Below are 19,178 nucleotides of genomic sequence, written 5' to 3' on the forward strand. Positions count from 1 at the left end.
AATACCTCAAAAACAGACCTTTGCTTTTAGACACAGCTTAAAAGGAATGGCCCTGACCTAGCTCTTAACGCTTGCTTCTCTCAGCCCACTCCTTCAGTCTCCTTTATTTGACCAGTTCAATGTTTTCCTGCACAAACCACCAGAAAACAAACACAAGAACTCATTCCGTATTCTCTCACACATATACATATGTATGACGTACAAAGTTTGATGTCTTGCAGCTGCTGCTGAGGATTTGTGTGTCTCTTTCCTGATGTAGATAAACTGGTGGCGTCTGCGTAGTCTGACAGACTCAAAAAAAAGCCACGGAGATAAACACACACTAACATTCCCTGGTGACAGGAACCACGCCGCGGTACCGGGACTTACGCCCTTCTCCGAGTACAGCCTCATCGTCATGACCTTTAACGGGCGGGGCAACGGCCCTGGCAGCCATCCCGTCAACTTCAAAACCCCAGAGGGAGGTAGGATTGTGGAAAAACAGCATGGGGTGTATTGATTCACAACTACTGAAGGGAAAAACTAATAATAGCCAAGGAAACTGGGTTGCACAATTCAACTGCTTACTGTGTGTATTACCTTCTTTGCCCCCACAGTCCCCGAAAAAAATCCTGTTTTCAGGGTCACAGATGTACAGAAGCACACTGTCTCTCTGATCTGGGCCCCACCACTGGAGCCTAATGGGATTCTCACCGGGTACCTCCTCGAGTATCAGCTCAGTACGTATCCATATGCTCAATGCTTATACTTAACTTACTCAGAAATAATGGTGATGCCCTTGTTGCCACAAGGATATATAGTTTTATCCTTGTGTTTAACAGTGTTAACATCCTTCTGTTCCTTTTAAGCTTGTATTTTCTTACAAAAAATTAAAATTAAGTATATACCATAACACACAGGCCATATATTTCAAACAGAGACTTCATATCAGAGACCTGAACAGCCTCACTAGTTTAAATGCAGATTCTCTACCCACATATTCTATGTACCAATGAACATACAGTTGTATGTATGTAGTCGCTTCTTTTACCAAGACACGGTAAAATGATCCACAGCAAGAAAAGGAAAATCATTGTGCTGCTTTAATGGGGCCGGGGCCATAATGAGTGTGCATAGAAAACATGTCAGGGTGATGTCTGTTGGCCTGCATGTCATGATCATGCCTCAGCTAGTGCTGACCAAGGCCGCTGTGTCACAGTCTGTTAAGGTCAAGTTTTACTGACCTCCATTCTGTCCGCAGGGGACATCTTCAACATAGCACACAGTCCCGGGGGATGCCATCACTGAACACATCCCACATGTACACACACTTTGCTGTCCTTAAACAAAAGTCATAACAAAGCCAATGAGTAACTTCCAACAGCATCTTGGTGCCGCATGTCCCGGCTAACCGAGTTTGATTTTGCGGCTGCACAAGAGGGCCAAGTGTCATACAGTATTTCAGCAGAGGATGTTTTCATTGTGCCATAGCAATAAAGCTGATAGACTCTTTGAAGTGTGACTTTTTTGAAGTGTCCTTGAAGGAAGTCATGTGCGAAATGTTGAGGATAATGTAGCCAGCTGTCAGGGTATCATCAGCGACACAAAGGGAATCTCAAGTTTTCTTTTTTTAAGGGGTGGGGCGCAACGCCCGTCTTTACAGCAGTCTTTGATAGCTTCACATCTCACAGGTTTCACAGAAAGGCCTTTTGTAATGACATTTAGCACACCGAGCATTCAGGAATAGGGCGTTTAAATGCTTAAACTAACCAGCTTTGAAAAGGCATATTTTCTGTGTGAAACCACATTTGATCACTGTATCAGTGAGTTTACACTGGCCCATTGATAGACGTGGAGGAATACGTCCAGTAGATGTGGACACAATAGAGGTTTTTATCTTTAACAGTACATTGTAGTGATACTATTAGCTGTTCACAGAAAGCTTTTGTCACTATTCGTTTCTAAATTACTAAATCAATTCCCAAATGTAAAGGGTGAATGTATGCTTAAGTTCCCCTCCCCATTGAGTGGGTGGCATGATCACACTGCCCTAAACAGCAGCTAACCCACTCTAAAGCCTGCGGCAGAGGGGACCACTACAGACTAACAACTACTAGTCTGCCTCTCAGGAAGCTAGTCACACCACTTGACAAGGCAAAGATAAGTGTGTCACTAAAGTGAAGCGCTCACACCCGATCCATTCTGTCGTTTCAAATATTTCCTATTTGTTCAGAACACTTTATTGTTATACACCTAAAATACATGTTGCATTATTTTTTGCTATGTGGCAGAGTAGCCAGTTTACATTTGCACTACAGTTTAAATTAAACAATAAATACTTTATGTGAGTGATCTTTATCTGCAATTACTTTATCAGCACATTTATTTTTGAACACGCAAACCTATTCTACATTTGAAGTTACTGTAGCTACTGTGTTGTTGTAGAGCTGCTAATCAAGAGTGGACCAAGTGAAGTTTGCCCTCCACCGATCTGAAATATCTCTACGAGTGGGAGTTAAAAATGACCTTGGTTTCAATGCATTCAGTTTTTCCTCCCATTTGAGCTGGACTCATACTAACTGTCGGGTCATTCTCAGATTTCAGTGTTGCTGAGCTTGGCCTGTTTCACCCTACTCAAGGCCAATCATATTTGGCCCAGTAGGACTGAAAGATATTTGGAAATATTGTTGACTGAAGTCATAAGAGCCAAAGTCTGTAGCCTTCAGCCAGTTCACTCCATAGGATCATGTGCACCAGCTGTCAGGCCTGAGTGTTTCCGGATAAGTGAGAATGTATCCATCCACAGGGTAGAAACATGGTGCTTATGGCCCTTTCTCTGTAACAGCCTGGATTGCATAATTTACCAAAAATTGACTGTTTTTATCCCTAGAGACAAAACAAAAAAAAACTACTCGTGAAGGCTGATAACAGTGGGCGGTGTCCAAGGCAAAAAGAGAAGCAGACCAATACATTTTTGTCATTGTTTCTGTTGCCTCCTACCAGAGAGAGGTAGCACCTCTCTCACAGTAAAGGTCACCTCAGCACCTGCTGTGTTTGTTTTTGCTACAAAGAACATAAATGCCACATCCCCACCTGCGGAGCTGCTTTACGTAGTGAAAAATGAAAACTCATCACAATGTAGACAGAGACACACAAATTATTTCTAGTTGTAAATGTGCAGGACAAAAATCAGTGTGTGTGTGTGTGTGTGTGTCTTAAATAAAAAAAAATAAAAAAAAACATTTTAAAGGGGTATTAAGCCAAAGTCAAAAGTGACGTTTGCTGAAATGTCTTGCAATTGTCAATTTTAATATTTTAGTTAAACATCTTGTGTTGCAATGTACAGTAGTCATAAGTAAGTAAAACATAATTTCAGGGCTTAAAGTTCTCAGGCGCTTAACCCTAGTTGCTCCAGAGGCGTGCAACCTCTGACATGTATAGGAATTGTAAGTCACTTTGGATAAAAGCTAAATGAATTAATGTAAATGTAACAGGACATGGAAGTTTCGTTTAGTTAGGCTAATATAAAATGATGCAACAGCAGTCCACGTGTTATTATTGTTATAATAATGCGTTTTGGACTAAATATTTTTTAATCCAAAACGCATTATTTAGTAATTTTTTACTAAAGATTTGACATTTATTGTGATTATATTATTCTGAATATAGGGAGTGGTAGAACATTTCACAAGAATGCAGGTATTTAATGGCTTTAAAAATGGAGTACTGGAACAAACTGGAAGAAAGAAGGGTGTTCCTTGATAGCTGTATCTAAAGTAGTTAAATAGTTAAATATAAAAATAATTTGTGAAACACGTTGAAATTCACCAGACAATAAAAACGGGTGTTAGAGTAGAACAGCTTTAATGGTTTGTCATATCATCATATCAATGATAAAGAAGCCGACGCCAAAGCTCTCTTTGTCACACTGACACAAAGTTTATTAAAATGTATTGGACAACATGCAGCATAAAGAAAAGTGTAGCAAGTTATTCATCACCCACAAATCACAAGTCAAGTTTCTTTCTGTTATCATCTTTGTTTGAAAAGCATGCATGAGTAATTCCAGCTGAGCAAACGGCCGTTACCTCCTGGTGACAGTGTAATACCATCAGGACAAATAACTGAAAATGTGGGAGAAAGCTCCCTTATTACAGTGTAAACACTGGGTATGTGGACTGTAAAATAAAGCTGGCAGTTGTTCATCCCATTGTCAGTGTAATTACAATGTACGTAGAGGGTAGGAGCTAAGGGAGCTACTGTTGCCTTTACAGCTACCACTACAAAATCTCTGGACAAGGAATTGAAAACTTTCACCTTAAAGAGCAACACACTGTTTTGGCTTCTATGTGTCCCATGTTATGTGATAGTTTTTTCACAGTTTTTGGGGGGATAAGTGGACAGAATTATTGGATTTATTCTAGAAAAAGAAATATAATGTCTATTGCAATGAACACTATAAAATGGGACCAGGACTGTATATGCAATTTGCTAACTCATGAAGATTTAATGTCAAGTTATTCTCACTTATTAAGATGTTTGTACGGGTAATGCAGTGTGTAAAATGAAACCATACCTCCTTTATAATATATTTACAGTGTAGGTACAGGGTGTGAAATAGGGGTGGAGCTAAGGGACCTACTGTCAACAAAAACAACCTTACCTGCATCACACATGCTACCTCAAAGGATCATCTGACTTCAGACCTCCGGGTCTCTGAGACACAAACCACAGAGCCACGAGACACGTAATGACACTGATCAACACCTGAATCAACACTTCACATTACTGCCATCTGGTCGGGGATACAGGACTTTAAAATGGAGGATAGCTTCAGCAGGAGTTTTGTCCCTTCTGCCAAAGCAGCCCCGAACAAAGTGCCCCACTGGCGCTTTTGTGAGCTGTATGAGTGTATACCTGAAAATCTTGTGTATTGTCTATATCTGTATGCTTCTATGTTGTACTGACTGTGAAAACAGATCTCCCTCTGGCACAATAAAAATATCAGTCTTTGAATGTCAGGAGGTGGGGTGTGGAAGCAGGGGGTAAACGTGACATTGCATCATAATACACGCTGAGGACGTGTCCCGTGGTATGTGATAGAGTTTTCACAGTTTTTTGGTAGGTTAAGTGGACAGAATTATTGGATTTATTCTGGAAAAATAAGGATAACTTCTATTGCAATAAACACTATAAAACAGGACCAGGACTGTACATGCATCATGAAGACTTAATGTCAAGTGACTCTTTAATGACAAGGAGTTAAAAAACATAGGCTAAAGTTCCCTTATTACAGTGTGTGTACAGGATCGAGTCCCTGCTTTTCCCCGTTCAATATATTTACAATTTAGTTACAGGGTATGAGCTCGGAGCTAGTACGAGCTTTCAGTGACAGTACAATACCATCAGGACAAAGAAATGAGAAATAGTGAGAAAGCTCTCTTTTTACAGTGGAAGACGGGGTATATGCACTGTAAAATGTTCCTTGTTTCCCATTTCAATGTCATTACAAAGTCATAGTAGGTGTCAGAAATGTCTCACCCCCTAACTCCCTGTACCTCATGCTTTAGGTTCCTGTGTGATACCCCTTGAATACAAAATATTTGTGGATTGTTATCCAAAGCATTAACCCTTTTGTATTTATTTTTATTTTTTTTTACATCTAGTCAATGACACAGAGGAAGTTGGGCCACTGCAGACGGTAGACATCAGCAACCCCGATACCACCAAGTGGGTCCTGCGTGACTTGGAGCCTGTGAGCAAATACAAGTTCTACCTGCGCTCCTGCACCACGGTGGGCTGTGGGCCTGTTGTCAGCGAGGAGTGCACCACCACCCTGGAAACAAGTGAGTGATGGAGGGTTCGGAAAGCAATCGATTAGGTGGTGTATGTGTGGATAAGCTTGTGGGAATGTGAGGAGTGTGATGCTTCCTGGTAAAGACGATGAGAACGCAGACGAGCTTTGAGGTGCAGAACTGGGCTGGGCAGACTACGAGCTAAGTGGAGGAGGTGACAAAGCCATTTCACTTTTTCAAAATGGCATTGAACTAGTGGAATATGATATATGTCTGGGCAGCCAAGCTTTTCATATCTCCATGGAGGTAATTTTTGTGGATAAACAATTTCATATGGGTGTGGTAGAGGTTTTCATTCGTCACTGTCATGAGGGAGCAAGTGCTTATTGATTGGACGGAGAGTGTGAGCTTTGAAACAATCAGCTAAGAAACTAAATTGCTTTGAGCAGGAGGGAAACTGAAGGTTTTGATACTGAATTGTGTAGTCATGAAAGAGCCGGTGGGTAAGTAATCATAATGAACCGGCTTCTAACATGTAATCTTTTCTGTTCAATTACATATCATTGTTGAGGATTGCACGCCATACTTCAGCTGGCTCAAACTCAAGTCCAGCTTCTGTGGCAGTGGTATGAATGATTGGACGGGAAATGAAACAAGAAGCTGTACTTGGATTCCCCCAAGTGTCAGTAAGAATGGGCCGCAGCAACAGATACTGTCGGCATAAATAATTGGGTGGCATTTTTTTATACAAATACGACCCAAATAAATTTAGTGTGTCATTCAAGTTGAGTTGTGCAAAAACAAAAGCTCGACTTAATGTGGCAACACTGGTGTTGAATATGCGAGGGATTACTTAGTACTTACTAGAAGAATCCTTACAATCACAGAAAGAAACGTAATTGTTTCTTAGGGGTTGTTTATTTGAATGCTGAAAAGCCAGCAAAAATGATTACAGGGAGAAGGACATTTTTGTATTGAATTGCAATTTTGTGGAGCTTTTACATGTGTGTGTGGGAGACTAATGATTTGAGCATAAAAGTTTTTCCGTGGCAATTCTTTTCTCTGTGTGTGTGTGTGTGTGTGTATGTCAGTGTTGTTTCTGTTAATTGTCCTCTGCCTGCTTTCTGTTATGCCACTAAAAAGTGCATTGCTTTGAGCATTGCCTTTGATCATACTGTGTGTGAAATGTGTAAATGTCTGCTTAGTGATGCATTTCCTATGCCTTCTGTCTTTTTCTATCTTTCTTTTCTTCCACTGTTGCCCTCAGCATGTAAATCTGTGTTCATGTACACTGTGGCACGTCATACCTTCACATACACTCTCAAACTGCTCTGAAATACTGTTGATGACATTAATACTTCATCTAGGAATTATGTATTTCTAAATTTGCTGTGTGTTGGAATGACAGTTTTAACAGTCATGATAGTTATTTTAGATAGACAGTGCATGCTTTAGATTTATGCTACAGGCCTGAATAAATCATCGGGTTTCAAACAGTTTGACACATTTTTATTTTTGCCTGTACAGAATTAAAAAGCTCCAAACACTCGTCTCCTGCAGATAATTGACCTTGTCTGCTGTTTGCCCTTGCCATCAGCAGAGAGCACTCTGATGCCTCCTTTCATTAGAAAAATGGCAACTTCTTCTTAGATAAAGTTTGTGGCTTCCTCTCCAATAGCAATGATAATGAGTAACCTAATTATAAATTCATATTAATCTTGGCTCATTAGCAACTGTAAACGAATATTGACTTTTATCCTAGCAATAGCAGAGTCAGTGCAACTCGTGTAACTCAAGCTGAGGAAATAAATGATGCTTTAAGAGCCAAACCTAGAAGGAGCATCAGACACACCAGACATCCATCTTTCTTCCTTTTAATGATGGAACAAAAATTAATTCACATCTGAAAGGCAAGATCAAGTCAAATTAAAAATCATAGCATCTCACCTTGTGTATGTATTGATTCTACATCATGTTTTCCTGTAGACATGTAGTCCTCACGATTAGTTACTAACTTTAGAGTTTAGCTGGAAATAACATGCGGGCTGACAGCAGAATCTAGCGCCCCGAGCTCCATCCCAAGTGATAACCACAAGGTCTGTCTTTTTTTTTCAGGCAAGTCTGCTTCCCCCTCACCTCCAAGCACTCGAAAGTCCCCAGTGACCAAACCCACTCGATCCACCATAGGTAGAGCTGCAGCACATTCCGACACAACAAGCATCAAACCACAGAGACAACCAAGAACAGTGAAATAAATATGGAAAAATATGAATGTTTGTGTTTCGTCAGGACATTATGCATTTGTGAGGTAACCTGATGGCCCATGGGCTCACTTGGTTCACTGTTGGCTCTAAGTAAATTGATAACACAAAAACAAAACGACATCCAGCTCTACATCATGTAGACTAATTAGCTTTTTCAGGGTTGTTTTTTATAGTTTATGTTGTTTCCAGGGGGAACAAGGTTTGGAATATAAAATAACAGTTCCATTTTATTATTTGTTATGAACCAAGTGCATACTGATGAAAAAACTGGTTTTAATTTCTCTGCTGTGCCATGGGGAAATCTAGGAAACTAGATCTATATCCACAGTGTAGCTGTAGAGTGCAGTCACTTGAATGGGGACAAATATGTCTAATTGCCAGTGATTGATTTGTTGGCCCTCGGTCCCCCCCCCCCCCCCCCCCCCCGTACACGTCAGTGTATTGACACAACAGTCACCTGACATTTCCATGTAATCTTCAACAGGATAAACAGCAACACCGCCCTGGGACAAGAAGTTGTCCGAGGCAGCATCTGAGCTGAGGGAAAATAGTGAGGAGGAACGTCCTCCTGGGCCATGTGAGCTCATACTGGGAGGGTGATATTTACAGGACGCAGAGATAAGTGGATAAGTGGAAGCTGCTGAAAGCTCCTATATCAGAATATTTTCTGGCCTCTCCTTATAAAAAAAAGCCTCTGACTTTGAAGGGGCTTCTTCCAGGACATCAGCTCCCTGCTGGGTGAGCAGCTGCTTTCTGCAGCATTTAATAGCAAGCTGAGGAGCGCAGTGACAAAACACGGCAGCCAGCCTTGGGATATTTTTAGTTCAGGGGCCTGTGTCATTCGGAGTCATTGTGCAGTTCCAATCATTGAAATTACCATAGTTGCAGACTAATCCATCAACATTAGTCAGAGAGTGTCATTTGCAGTGGTTGGGATGGGCAGCCCTGACGCAGGTGTCCTTGTGTACTAAATCATCACCTGAGCAAATAATGCACCTGAGCTGGAGACACAGCAGAAGATTTGCATGTTTGCCATGGGGAAATGAAGTGGGCTGTGCCTTGTTGACTAGCTTAGACAGCTGCTGTCAAAGATATTTTTTCTCATACTAATGATGCACATCACTCACTACATGATTCCATTTTTTCCCTTTCCAGTTGGGTATCAAAAGGCTACATTTCATGATACCATCTGAGGTAGATGAAACTTAGTACAGATGAAATGTGCTCCCGCTTTCAAAGAAAATAACATACACAATATGATTATGAAAACCCACTTACAATTAGAAACCCACCACAAAAAAAGAGTAGAGTCAGGGCTGCAGCTACCATTGAGAACATTCTTCTGTGTTGCTTCTGTGAATTAAATGATTAATTATTATCTATGGATAAAAGGTTGTTGGCTGTCAGTTGGACAAAAAAAGGCATGACCATGAGAGCTTGGGAACGTGCGCTGGGCATTTTTCTCCATTTTCAGACATTTCATAGACTAAATGGTTAATCAATTAGGCCTAAGAGAAAAATAATCAATAGATTAAGATAATGAAAATAGTCATTAGTTGCATAGCTACTAAACATCTTTAGATTTGACTGTTTTTAGGCAAAACATATTAAACTAACCAGAATAAAATAAAGAATAATTTAGATCATCATGTAAGGAGATTAACATTACAGGAAATATAGTCAAACAGTAAATTTGATGAATGAGATGAAATCTTTAATGTCAAATTTTAATTGAGGTAATTTGACCTCAGCACTGTATTTCTAAAGTCCCAGCTATGGCTCTGAGTAAAACAGACAATTTCTGAACTAGTGTTGGCCAGTGTTTGTGTGTGGAATATAATATCTTTCTTTGATATGACAATAATGTATAATAGATACAACATAAAAGATTTCAAAATCATCACATAGTTCTGATGGCAAATCTCCCTTAAGATCTCTGTAGATCATTTAGCTTTCTGGGCTCCACCTGTGATTCCATTTCCATATTCATATTACTCTTGTCATGTTTGCTGTTGAGGGATTCACCCGACGTCCCCCCTCTGTCAGACGTAATTGATGCCTCCTTACACTAGCGTTGGGAAGCACAAGAGCACGCTCGCCTCTTTCACAGAAGTGGAGAGCAACATCCTTCACTGCATAACGACAAGACTCCTAACACCTCCATAATGGCTTTGCTCTGCTTTGTCCTGTACTAACCCTTCTTTGCCATTTCTGTCCTTTTCTCGTCTTCTCTCATTTCTCCGTCAGCCCTGGCCTTGTTGAATGTTAGCTCAGCTGTTAGTGACAGCTTTGCAAATATCAGCTGGATATCTGGAGGAGAGCAAACGGAGTTTTATATTGCATATAGGAACAACCGTAAGCTCACATTACCCTTCTTCTCTGTTAGTTTGTGGATGTTGTTAGATAGATTCTGTAGGTGAAACATCTAATAACTTTAGACGTGTTGTGTCTGAAATGGTCATTCATGTCTTTTCATTCCTGTCTTCACTAGATTCAATAGTTCTCGTGAGTACTAACCCATCCTGATCATTCGCCCTCTGCACAGGTGAGGGTCTCTGGAAGATATCAGAGGGCGTAAACACCTCTAAGACTTTCCACATCATCCACGGGCTTGAACCTGGGACTGAGTACACTGTGCGAGTACACAGCTGGGTTGATAATTCTAGTATATTTGAAGATGTTATCACGACCGGGTCTACAGGTGAGGAGGGTAACAAAATGACTCAAACTAAAACAACAACAACAAAAAAAGGAACAACAGGCAAAACTAATTGACCTCTCATTGAACAGCCCGTCCTTGAGCAGTGACAGTGTGTGGTCCTTCGCGGTGTCAGTAGGATTTAATTTAGCCGCACAGACTCGCTGAGAGGAATTACATTTGTACAGCGTTCCTTACTTGATTAATTAGACAAGCAAGATTAGCTGTTTAATATTAATATTGGACCGTTTCCATCAGCGGTATGCCCTGCCACCTTCTGCCTTCACATCAGAAAGGCTTTGTCGATGTAAACATTCAATCAAGTGTCCTAATGAAAGGCCAAGGGGTGTCAAAGTCAACGTGTATTGTTCTCCTCAGGTCTGGCCAGCATCCACGGAGGAATATCCACCCAGGGCTGGTTTATTGGCCTGATGTGTGCCATCGCTCTCCTCACACTCATTGTGTTGATAGCCTGCTTTGTCAACAGAAATAAAGGAGGGAAGTATTCCGGTAGGTGCTCACTTACATGCATACACATGTCCTTGCTTGAATACTAATTGCTGCTTTGAGCATCATTATATTACCATTTCGCTGTTTGTTGCTATGGCAAAAAGGATCAATCATCCTAGAAGCCATTACAGGGATATGTAAGCTGGCATGTTTTTTTTTTTATTTTCTATTTGAGGCCACAAAATTATTTTAATGCAAATTCATACAGAAAATAGGCTTGTGCATCGATAGGAAAATGAGCCTTTCTACTGTATGTCCAGCATTTGAATTTTGCATTATTTAGACACGCAGCTTTTTCCAGCGACAATTTAAACAAAGTGCAGCCCACAGCGAGACAAAATGCAAATGCTGCGCATGGGTTGGGGGGGGGGGAGGGGGGCTGTGCAGGGACTCTGTGTATACTGTGGTATCTCAATGTTATTCATCCTATTGGGGACATGAGAGTCCTTATCGGCTTTATTATTCACAGCTAATGGCCATCAGGTTGTCGGCTGGGTAGCGATCGCTACACTCGTCAGCAGAAACAAAGAGCGCGACGCTGCTCTGTCCTTTGTTTTCTCATTAAGTTCTCATTGCCACCCATTGCTCCAACAACCTTTCTTTCATTTGCCTGAGCCATGTGTTTTTTCTCTTAGATCACATGTACAGTTTGATTTGTACTGTATTTAATATTAAAATTATATCATGAATTTAACATTTAGATTTAAGAAATCAAGTTTAAATATATATTACAAGATAAAGCTTGATTTTTAGATAAAATAAGATGATTGAATGTCTTGGCAATATTTTCTACGGCTTGCACTGATCTTTCATTCAGTGAGTAAGTGCAGGGAATCAGGGACTTTTTCAAACAGCGGAACAGTCAGGGGACACAGTGATCTTCATTGGCAGCTGTCTCTTGTGGAAATCACTGATATCTTCACTTCATTTTGTGAGCAGTAAAAGAAAAAGAGGACCTTCATCCAGACGTGGAGTCCCAGGGCATGAATGATGACACATTTTGTGAATACAGGTAAGCGTAACCCTCGGAGAACTATTTCACCACCTCACTGCAATTCACGTGCAACAGTGTATGGATTTCCATCCTCTTCTCTCTGTAATCCTCTCTGCATTCTTCCTCTCGCTGAAAAAAAGACAACCCTGCACACATGAGGTTCAGGTGGAGCCTTACTCTTCTTCTGTTCAAGACATTTGATGGACTGAGTAACTGGAAAGTATGTGATAAACAGTGCTAGCATCCCTGGGCTGTTTACACATCAGTGTGTGTCAGAGTGTTAATATCCCTTTTTAGGACATTTTGATCTTAGAAACCGTGTTGTGTTGGTGTTTGTTATAGACGCTGCATCATAAATGGAGCCGCAGCAGCATTCAGACGTTGCCATTTTCTGTCCGGATGCAGCGAAACTCTGGCTGTCCAGCACACAGTAGGAAGCTAAAAACCAATCAGTGTAATTGAAAGCAGCTCATCTCCAGGGCAGTAATATCTGGGCACGTTTCATTAATCCTTTAGTGGTCCAATTCATAACAGCCTAACGCAGTATGAGCCCCGGTGTAATTCTCCAATCAGTGGGATCCGCACAGCACAACAAATGCTGATGTGATGAAGTCAAAAGTGCTCAGTGTGACACGACTTCATGTTGACTCCAGAAGCTGGTTGTCCTTCCTAAGTTTTTAGCAACTACTAGCTAGCTTCAAACTAGTGGTTTTACTAGGTTCGGTTGCACCATTAAAAAGAATCATCTAAGCCAGTGAAGCCGTAATGTGAAAGCCAAGCCTGCTTTGTAAATAAGAAGAAGCATTGCCCACGCGACACTCGCCTCAGCCAGACCCGCATGTGTTCCAGCAGAAAGAAATTATCAGTAGTCAAGTAACGTAACAGTGAATTGTCCCCAATTAAATAGTATTAAAGTATTCCTACATGCATATTTGCATGATACAACACTGATATGATTACATTTTTAAGATTTTCTTATTGTATTGGTGATCATGTTGTTCATCACATGATTACACACTGCTTTCTGATGACAAAATGTGCTTAAAAATAAAACCCTACGAGTCGTAGATTAGAAAGCTAACGTTAACTTTGTTCATTTGGTTCAGTTACCTACACAAAAATCAGTGACTAATCTTTATGTAAGCAGTCGTTTAAATGTAGTGATGCATGAATAACCGCATAGTAAACACTAAATAACAAGGCTAAGTTAAAACTTAAGAACAGGTGGTACAACCAAGTTCATGTCAGAGGCTCTAATGTCAGGAAACAAAAACTTACTCATGAACTTAATCATACATGATAGTCTCACAGCTGAAATGCATTAAATGGTGCCAATGTCCCCCTCTATATCTCATTTCTCTTCCAGCCGTCATGTGTGGCGTAATGATTAATATTGTCTCAACATGTTCGTCTGTGTGATTATTTCCCATTGGTCAGCCAGAGGTAAAAGCTAATGTCAGTCACAGAGGCTCATCGTAGAGGCAATGATAGCTCGAGCCTGCGCCCTCTCGTCCTCTCCAATAAGCCATAGAGTGAAGCCATGGGTGAAATGAGGTAATTCTAAATCCACTGTGCTTCTCTTACAGTGACAACGATGAGAAGCCACTGAAGGGCAGCCAGCACTCGCTGAGCAGAGAGATCAAAGCGGGGGACAGCGGGGACAGCCTGGTGGACTACGGCGACGAGGACGTTCAGTTCAACGAGGACGGCTCCTTTATCGGCGAGTACGCAGGGCGAAAAGAGAAGAGGGTGTCCACTGAGATCAAAGCCACCGTTCAGACCCCGGCATGAAGAGCAGAACCGCCATCTATCCTCTTCCGGACAACATTTTCATTAAACCTGCTGAGAGGAAGAAATGAAAGAGGAAACAGACATTATCCATACCGAGCACAAGTTTTGTGTCAAGTATAAATGCGTCATTGCCAGCTGCACACAGCCACCCTCGATTTATAAAGCTCTGTTTTGTCAAGTTGCACCACAATGACCATTACTGAATACTGTGTATATATACAAGTGTATATTGTTTGTCTGGAGTGTCTTTTTTTTATAATTATCACATAAAAAAAATGTAGAGGGCTTGTATTTTCTTTTTTTTTGTATCTCCATTACTTCAGCTGCAGTACTGTTTGTACAAATGTTAGGAAAATGTTACTCTCCATTGCACATCATTATACAGTCTGCAGCTTTGCCTCTGATGTCATCTTGCAGCAGACCACAGATAAGTCGGGGTTATCAAGTTGATATTTTTCAATTGGAGCAAACATAACTGACCTTTTATATATGAAATGGATTCATTAAATATGATGTAAGATGTGTATAAAGGTTGCTTATTAACTTATTTTTTTTCCAGTGGTTTTATACCTGACAAAATAACAAGGACATTTACATATCATTACATATCATAAACACTGATTCTTGAGTCATGAATCTGTGGTGTTAGAAGAAAATATAATTTAGTTATTCTGTCTTGTTTAGCATTTAGATCCATTGGACAGTATAAATTACAAACCTCAGTCTGTGCTTAATATAACTTCGATTAAAACTACAAATACAATTGCAGTTGAATCCAGTTCTGGTGATGGAATAGTGGATGAGATGCTTGCTTTTGGTGTGAGAGACCCAGGTTCAAGTCCCTACTGTGACACATCTACCAATGTGTCCCTGAGCAAGACACTTAACCCCTAGTAACGCCCACATAAAAGCGTCAGCTAAAGGTAATGTTAAAATGCTTTTGCCAATAACTGGTGTTTCAAAAAGTTTCTCTGAAAACACAAGTTAGTTATGCAGGTAGCCGCATAGTCCTTAAAGGAATAGTTCGACATTTTGGGAAACACTCGCATTTGCCATCTTTCCAAGAGTTAGATAAGAAAATTGACACGACTCTCATGTCTGTACAGTAAATCTAAAGCTTCGGCTAGGAGGTTAGATATTAACAGAAAGACTGAAAACAGGGAAACAACTAGTCTGGCTGTTTCCAAAGGTAACAAAATCCTCTTACCGGCACCTCTAAAGCTCACTTATTAACACGATATATCTCATTTGTTTAATCTGTATAAAAACAGGAGTATAAAGACAATTCAGCCCAGAAATGACCCTGGTTACTTGTGACTAGCTGTAGCCTACATTTAACAGAGAGACGTGAGAGTGGTATTGATATAATAAACGCATTTTCTAAAACGTTAAACTATTCTTTTATAACGGCACTCCTGTGATTTAGTATTATACTTCCATGATGATGGAGGAATTTAGAAAAAACAATGGTAAAACTCGAAGTAGCAGAGGCCAAGACCATCCTGACTTTTAGTCCCATGTGGGAGTCAAGCTCCAAAATGCTAAAACAAAACTTCCCTCGATTGCAAGATGTATGTATCAGTATCTCTCAAATTCCATGTCCCCAGTTTGTACTGAGCTAACCCTGGTGACATCACTTTCGCATCATCAGGGATATTTTTCCAGACTTGCCAAATCTCCTGCAGAGCCACAAAACATAATACATACAACTGTTATGTATGTAACTGTTTGATTTCCATGTGTGATTTGGTGAAGTGTCCCTTTAAGAGGACAGTATATAGTTCCTATAATGTATTATAGACATTCTTGTAATCAGATTACTGTAATCTGGTTGCGTGACATTTGACATTTTCTTACCGTGTCACTGTTCCATCAGTTCCATCAGTCTTAACAGGCCTTACTCTGTTCATTTTAATATACTGCCAGCCAAAACGCAATCATTATATTGTTCAGCACTAACATTAGCACCATTATTGCAAAAATTGCAATGTTTTGTAAAAATCCAGTCATTGCATGTTAAGAATGTTAATTGGTGTTTTTTGATGTCATTAAATTGCTTTACTTTCTTACATCCTGTTAATGGTCTGACTACCTGTTTGGTCACAGCCATCACTTACGGAATATTCTTAATGTACTTGATACCTACAGTGCTGTATAATGCCCCACTAGATGAATACGTGACTGAATAAATCTCTGCCTTTACCTCCAGTCAGCAGTAAAATATGACCTGTGAGAAAGCGGCACCTGGTGAAACATCCTCATTCCCTCTGAATAAAATGAAAGATGTTTGACAAATTGTTCCCATTTGGAATATGGCTTTTAACAAATGTCACACCAGGGTCAAGTCTCTGTCTGAGTTGAGTGTCTTGTGTGATTACTTTGGCTGCGGGAGAGAATCATGTGAAATCAAAGGAGTGGGCTCAGACAGGCATTGGATCTTGGAGCGAAGGCTGTAATCATGTCTGATGGTTGATAGTAGGGAGTGGAAAGTGTCAGTGTGAGGGTTCTCACTGCGTGGGCCTCAGATACTCTGTCATCACTCAGCCGGGTTTGCCTTAGCTCCAGCAGTTCAGCTTTCACATATATGACCTTCAGGTGTTGTTTATACACCCTCTGGTAGCCATATTGAAGGTCCTTAGTTGTTTGGCTGCAATGTGAAGAGCTGGACATGTCTCTACACCAGTGGTTCTCAAACCTTTTCACATCAAGGACCCCAAAACTGACCACGGGTCCCCATCTGAGAGGATTTTTGCTTTTAGATATTTTATTACAGAAAGTGTATGAAACCATGACCACAATAGTCAAACATCCTGTCATTGTGTTATGTATGGACGTAATTATAGTAAAAAATAAATGGACCCACACTCACATGGCAACTAATAAATTGAAAGAGTTATTGTTCTCTGTAGAAATTCCTGCTGGCTACACTGGCTGTGAAATACTCTCAAACACAAACTGAGGTAGCGGAGGCAAAAATCTTTGTCTAAACGTATTCTCACTGATATTCACTGAAACTAATGAGGCTTCAACAGCTAAATTCAAATGCTACAGTATCATATAGATTCAGTCTTTGGAAAAGGAACAGTAAGCCTTTCAACATTCATACACATATACTGTATATTGCTCAATAAATTAAGGGAAAACTTAATCATCACAGCACAACATCATGCCAATTTAACTTCAGGGATATTCATCTGTCCAGTTGGGAAATTGTGAATTGATGTCTCCTGTTTTGGTGCAAATGAAAGTGATAGCAGGTGCACTGGAGAGGCAACAGCAAGGCAATTCCCAAACCGGGAATGGTTTTACAGGTGGTGGCCATAGACAGTTGCTTTCTTCTTATCCTTCCTGACTGATTGTCACTATTGGTAGCATAAGTCTGTGCCTGCAGCCTACTCAGGTTTCAGACAGTCCACCTCCTCCAGGTTGGCATATTCATACGTGCCATCGCAAGAAGGTTTGCTGTGTCTCACAGCACACAGACTCAACAGCCAGGAGATGGGCAGTTCCACGAGGAGAGCTGGACAGGGCGGGAGAAGTGCATTAACCCTGCAACAGGATCGGTACTGAAACCAGAGCTCAGGTGCAATACCATTACAAATACCATGACATGGAGCAAACTACGACACAGCAGGTAATATAAGTAATGTTAGCTAAGTTGTGGGAACCATTGCTAACATGCAGAGAGGAGACGGTCCCGAAATCAGAACACCGGCTCCAGACAGCCATATACATCTCCTGCTACATCACAACAACAGCATGTCTTGGCGGGCTAAAAAATAAACTGAATGTCTGTGGGCAAGTCATTTAAAGTTACCTGACACACAAACCATGGCTGGAATAGTGTTGGCTGGGTGTGAGCCACTTTGCTAGTGACCCATTTTCAGCGCCAGGGCTGTGTATAAACACAACATTTTCAGCACACACACTCAACGGACAGCTAGCAGATTGTGAGGAGGTATTTAAATATTGGTAGTTTGCTGATACATGGAGAATCCAGATGCTGAATTTGGACCAATTTAAATAAACAAAAAAAAAAAATCAATGTTGTGGTGAACAATAAAACCAAACAAATGATCTAATTATATAGATAGATAGATAGATAGATAGATAGATAGATAGATAGATAGATAGATAGATAGATAGATAGATAGATAGATAGATAGATAGATAGATAGATAGATCGATCTGTTTCATTTCGCATATTAATATAACATGCACGGTCAGCGACACCGGACGTAATGTCGTTTAAGTCAGCTGCTGGCCAAAATGCTAAAGGAGTAACGAGGGAAAGAGGTGTTCTTTCCACAGCTGTAAGTACTGCCATTAGGCCAAGCTGTGTCACAGTCAGAGATTCAAAGAACATGTTATTCCATAAACGTTGTGAGACCTGCAAAAAAGCTTTCAATTTTGTATTGAAGCATCTGCTAAGAAACGTCAAACTTGGCCTGTAGAAAGAAACTCCTTCTTGCGATGGCACGTATGAATATGCCAACCTGGAGGAGGTGGACTGTCTGAAACCTGAATAGGCTGCAGGCACAGACTTATGCTACCAATAGTGACAATCAGTCAGGAAGGATAAGAAGAAAGCAACTGTCTATGGCCACCACCTGTAAAACCATTCCCGGTTTGGGAATTGCCTTGCTGTTGCCTCTCCAGTGGACCTGCTATCACTTTCATTTGCACCAAAACAGGAGACATCAATTCACAATTTCCCAACTGGACAGATGAATATCCCTGAAGTTAAATTGGCATGATGTTGTGCTGTGATGATTAAGTTTTCCCTTAATTTATTGAGCAATATACAGTATATGTGTATGAATGTTGAAAGGCTTACTGTTCCTTTTCCAAAGACTGAATCTATATGATACTGTAGCATTTGAATTTAGCTGTTGAAGCCTCATTAGTTTCAGTGAATATCAGTGAGAATACGTTTAGACAAAGATTTTTGCCTCCGCTACCTCAGTTTGTGTTTGAGTTTCATCCTCGTTGATGCCCGAGTGCTGCTTTCTGCCCCCAGCTGCGCGCGCATCTCGGTGATGATGTTGCACCATCTATATTTTTAGTCTAAACATTTTCTAAAAGTTTTGTCCAAGCAATTAAAGCATTGCTCATGCTTAAGACCAAATGTAATCCAATAGGCAGAG

General features: G+C 40.6%; 1 protein-coding gene across 6 annotated transcripts in view; it reads left to right on the forward strand.

Moving 5' to 3' along the window:
- Window positions 1-16,239, forward strand: part of chl1b (cell adhesion molecule L1-like b) — a 68,841-nt gene extending 52,602 nt beyond the window's left edge. For 3 of the 6 annotated variants that reach the window (XM_046075734.1, XM_046075735.1, XM_046075732.1), the window contains 8 exons: window positions 260-464; window positions 597-719; window positions 5,646-5,825; window positions 10,286-10,393; window positions 10,584-10,739; window positions 11,115-11,246; window positions 12,186-12,258; window positions 13,827-16,239. In XM_046075734.1, coding sequence (XP_045931690.1) covers window positions 260-464; window positions 597-719; window positions 5,646-5,825; window positions 10,286-10,393; window positions 10,584-10,739; window positions 11,115-11,246; window positions 12,186-12,258; window positions 13,827-14,031 — 1,182 coding nt within the window. In that variant the 3' untranslated portion in view covers window positions 14,032-16,239. The other 3 variants (XM_046075736.1, XM_046075737.1, XM_046075738.1) reach the window with 3 other exon arrangements.
- The last annotated feature ends 2,939 nt before the right edge of the window (window positions 16,240-19,178 follow it).

Source organism: Micropterus dolomieu, linkage group LG18 (assembly GCF_021292245.1).
Source record: "Micropterus dolomieu isolate WLL.071019.BEF.003 ecotype Adirondacks linkage group LG18, ASM2129224v1, whole genome shotgun sequence".
Taxonomy (NCBI): Eukaryota; Metazoa; Chordata; class Actinopteri; order Centrarchiformes; family Centrarchidae; genus Micropterus; species Micropterus dolomieu.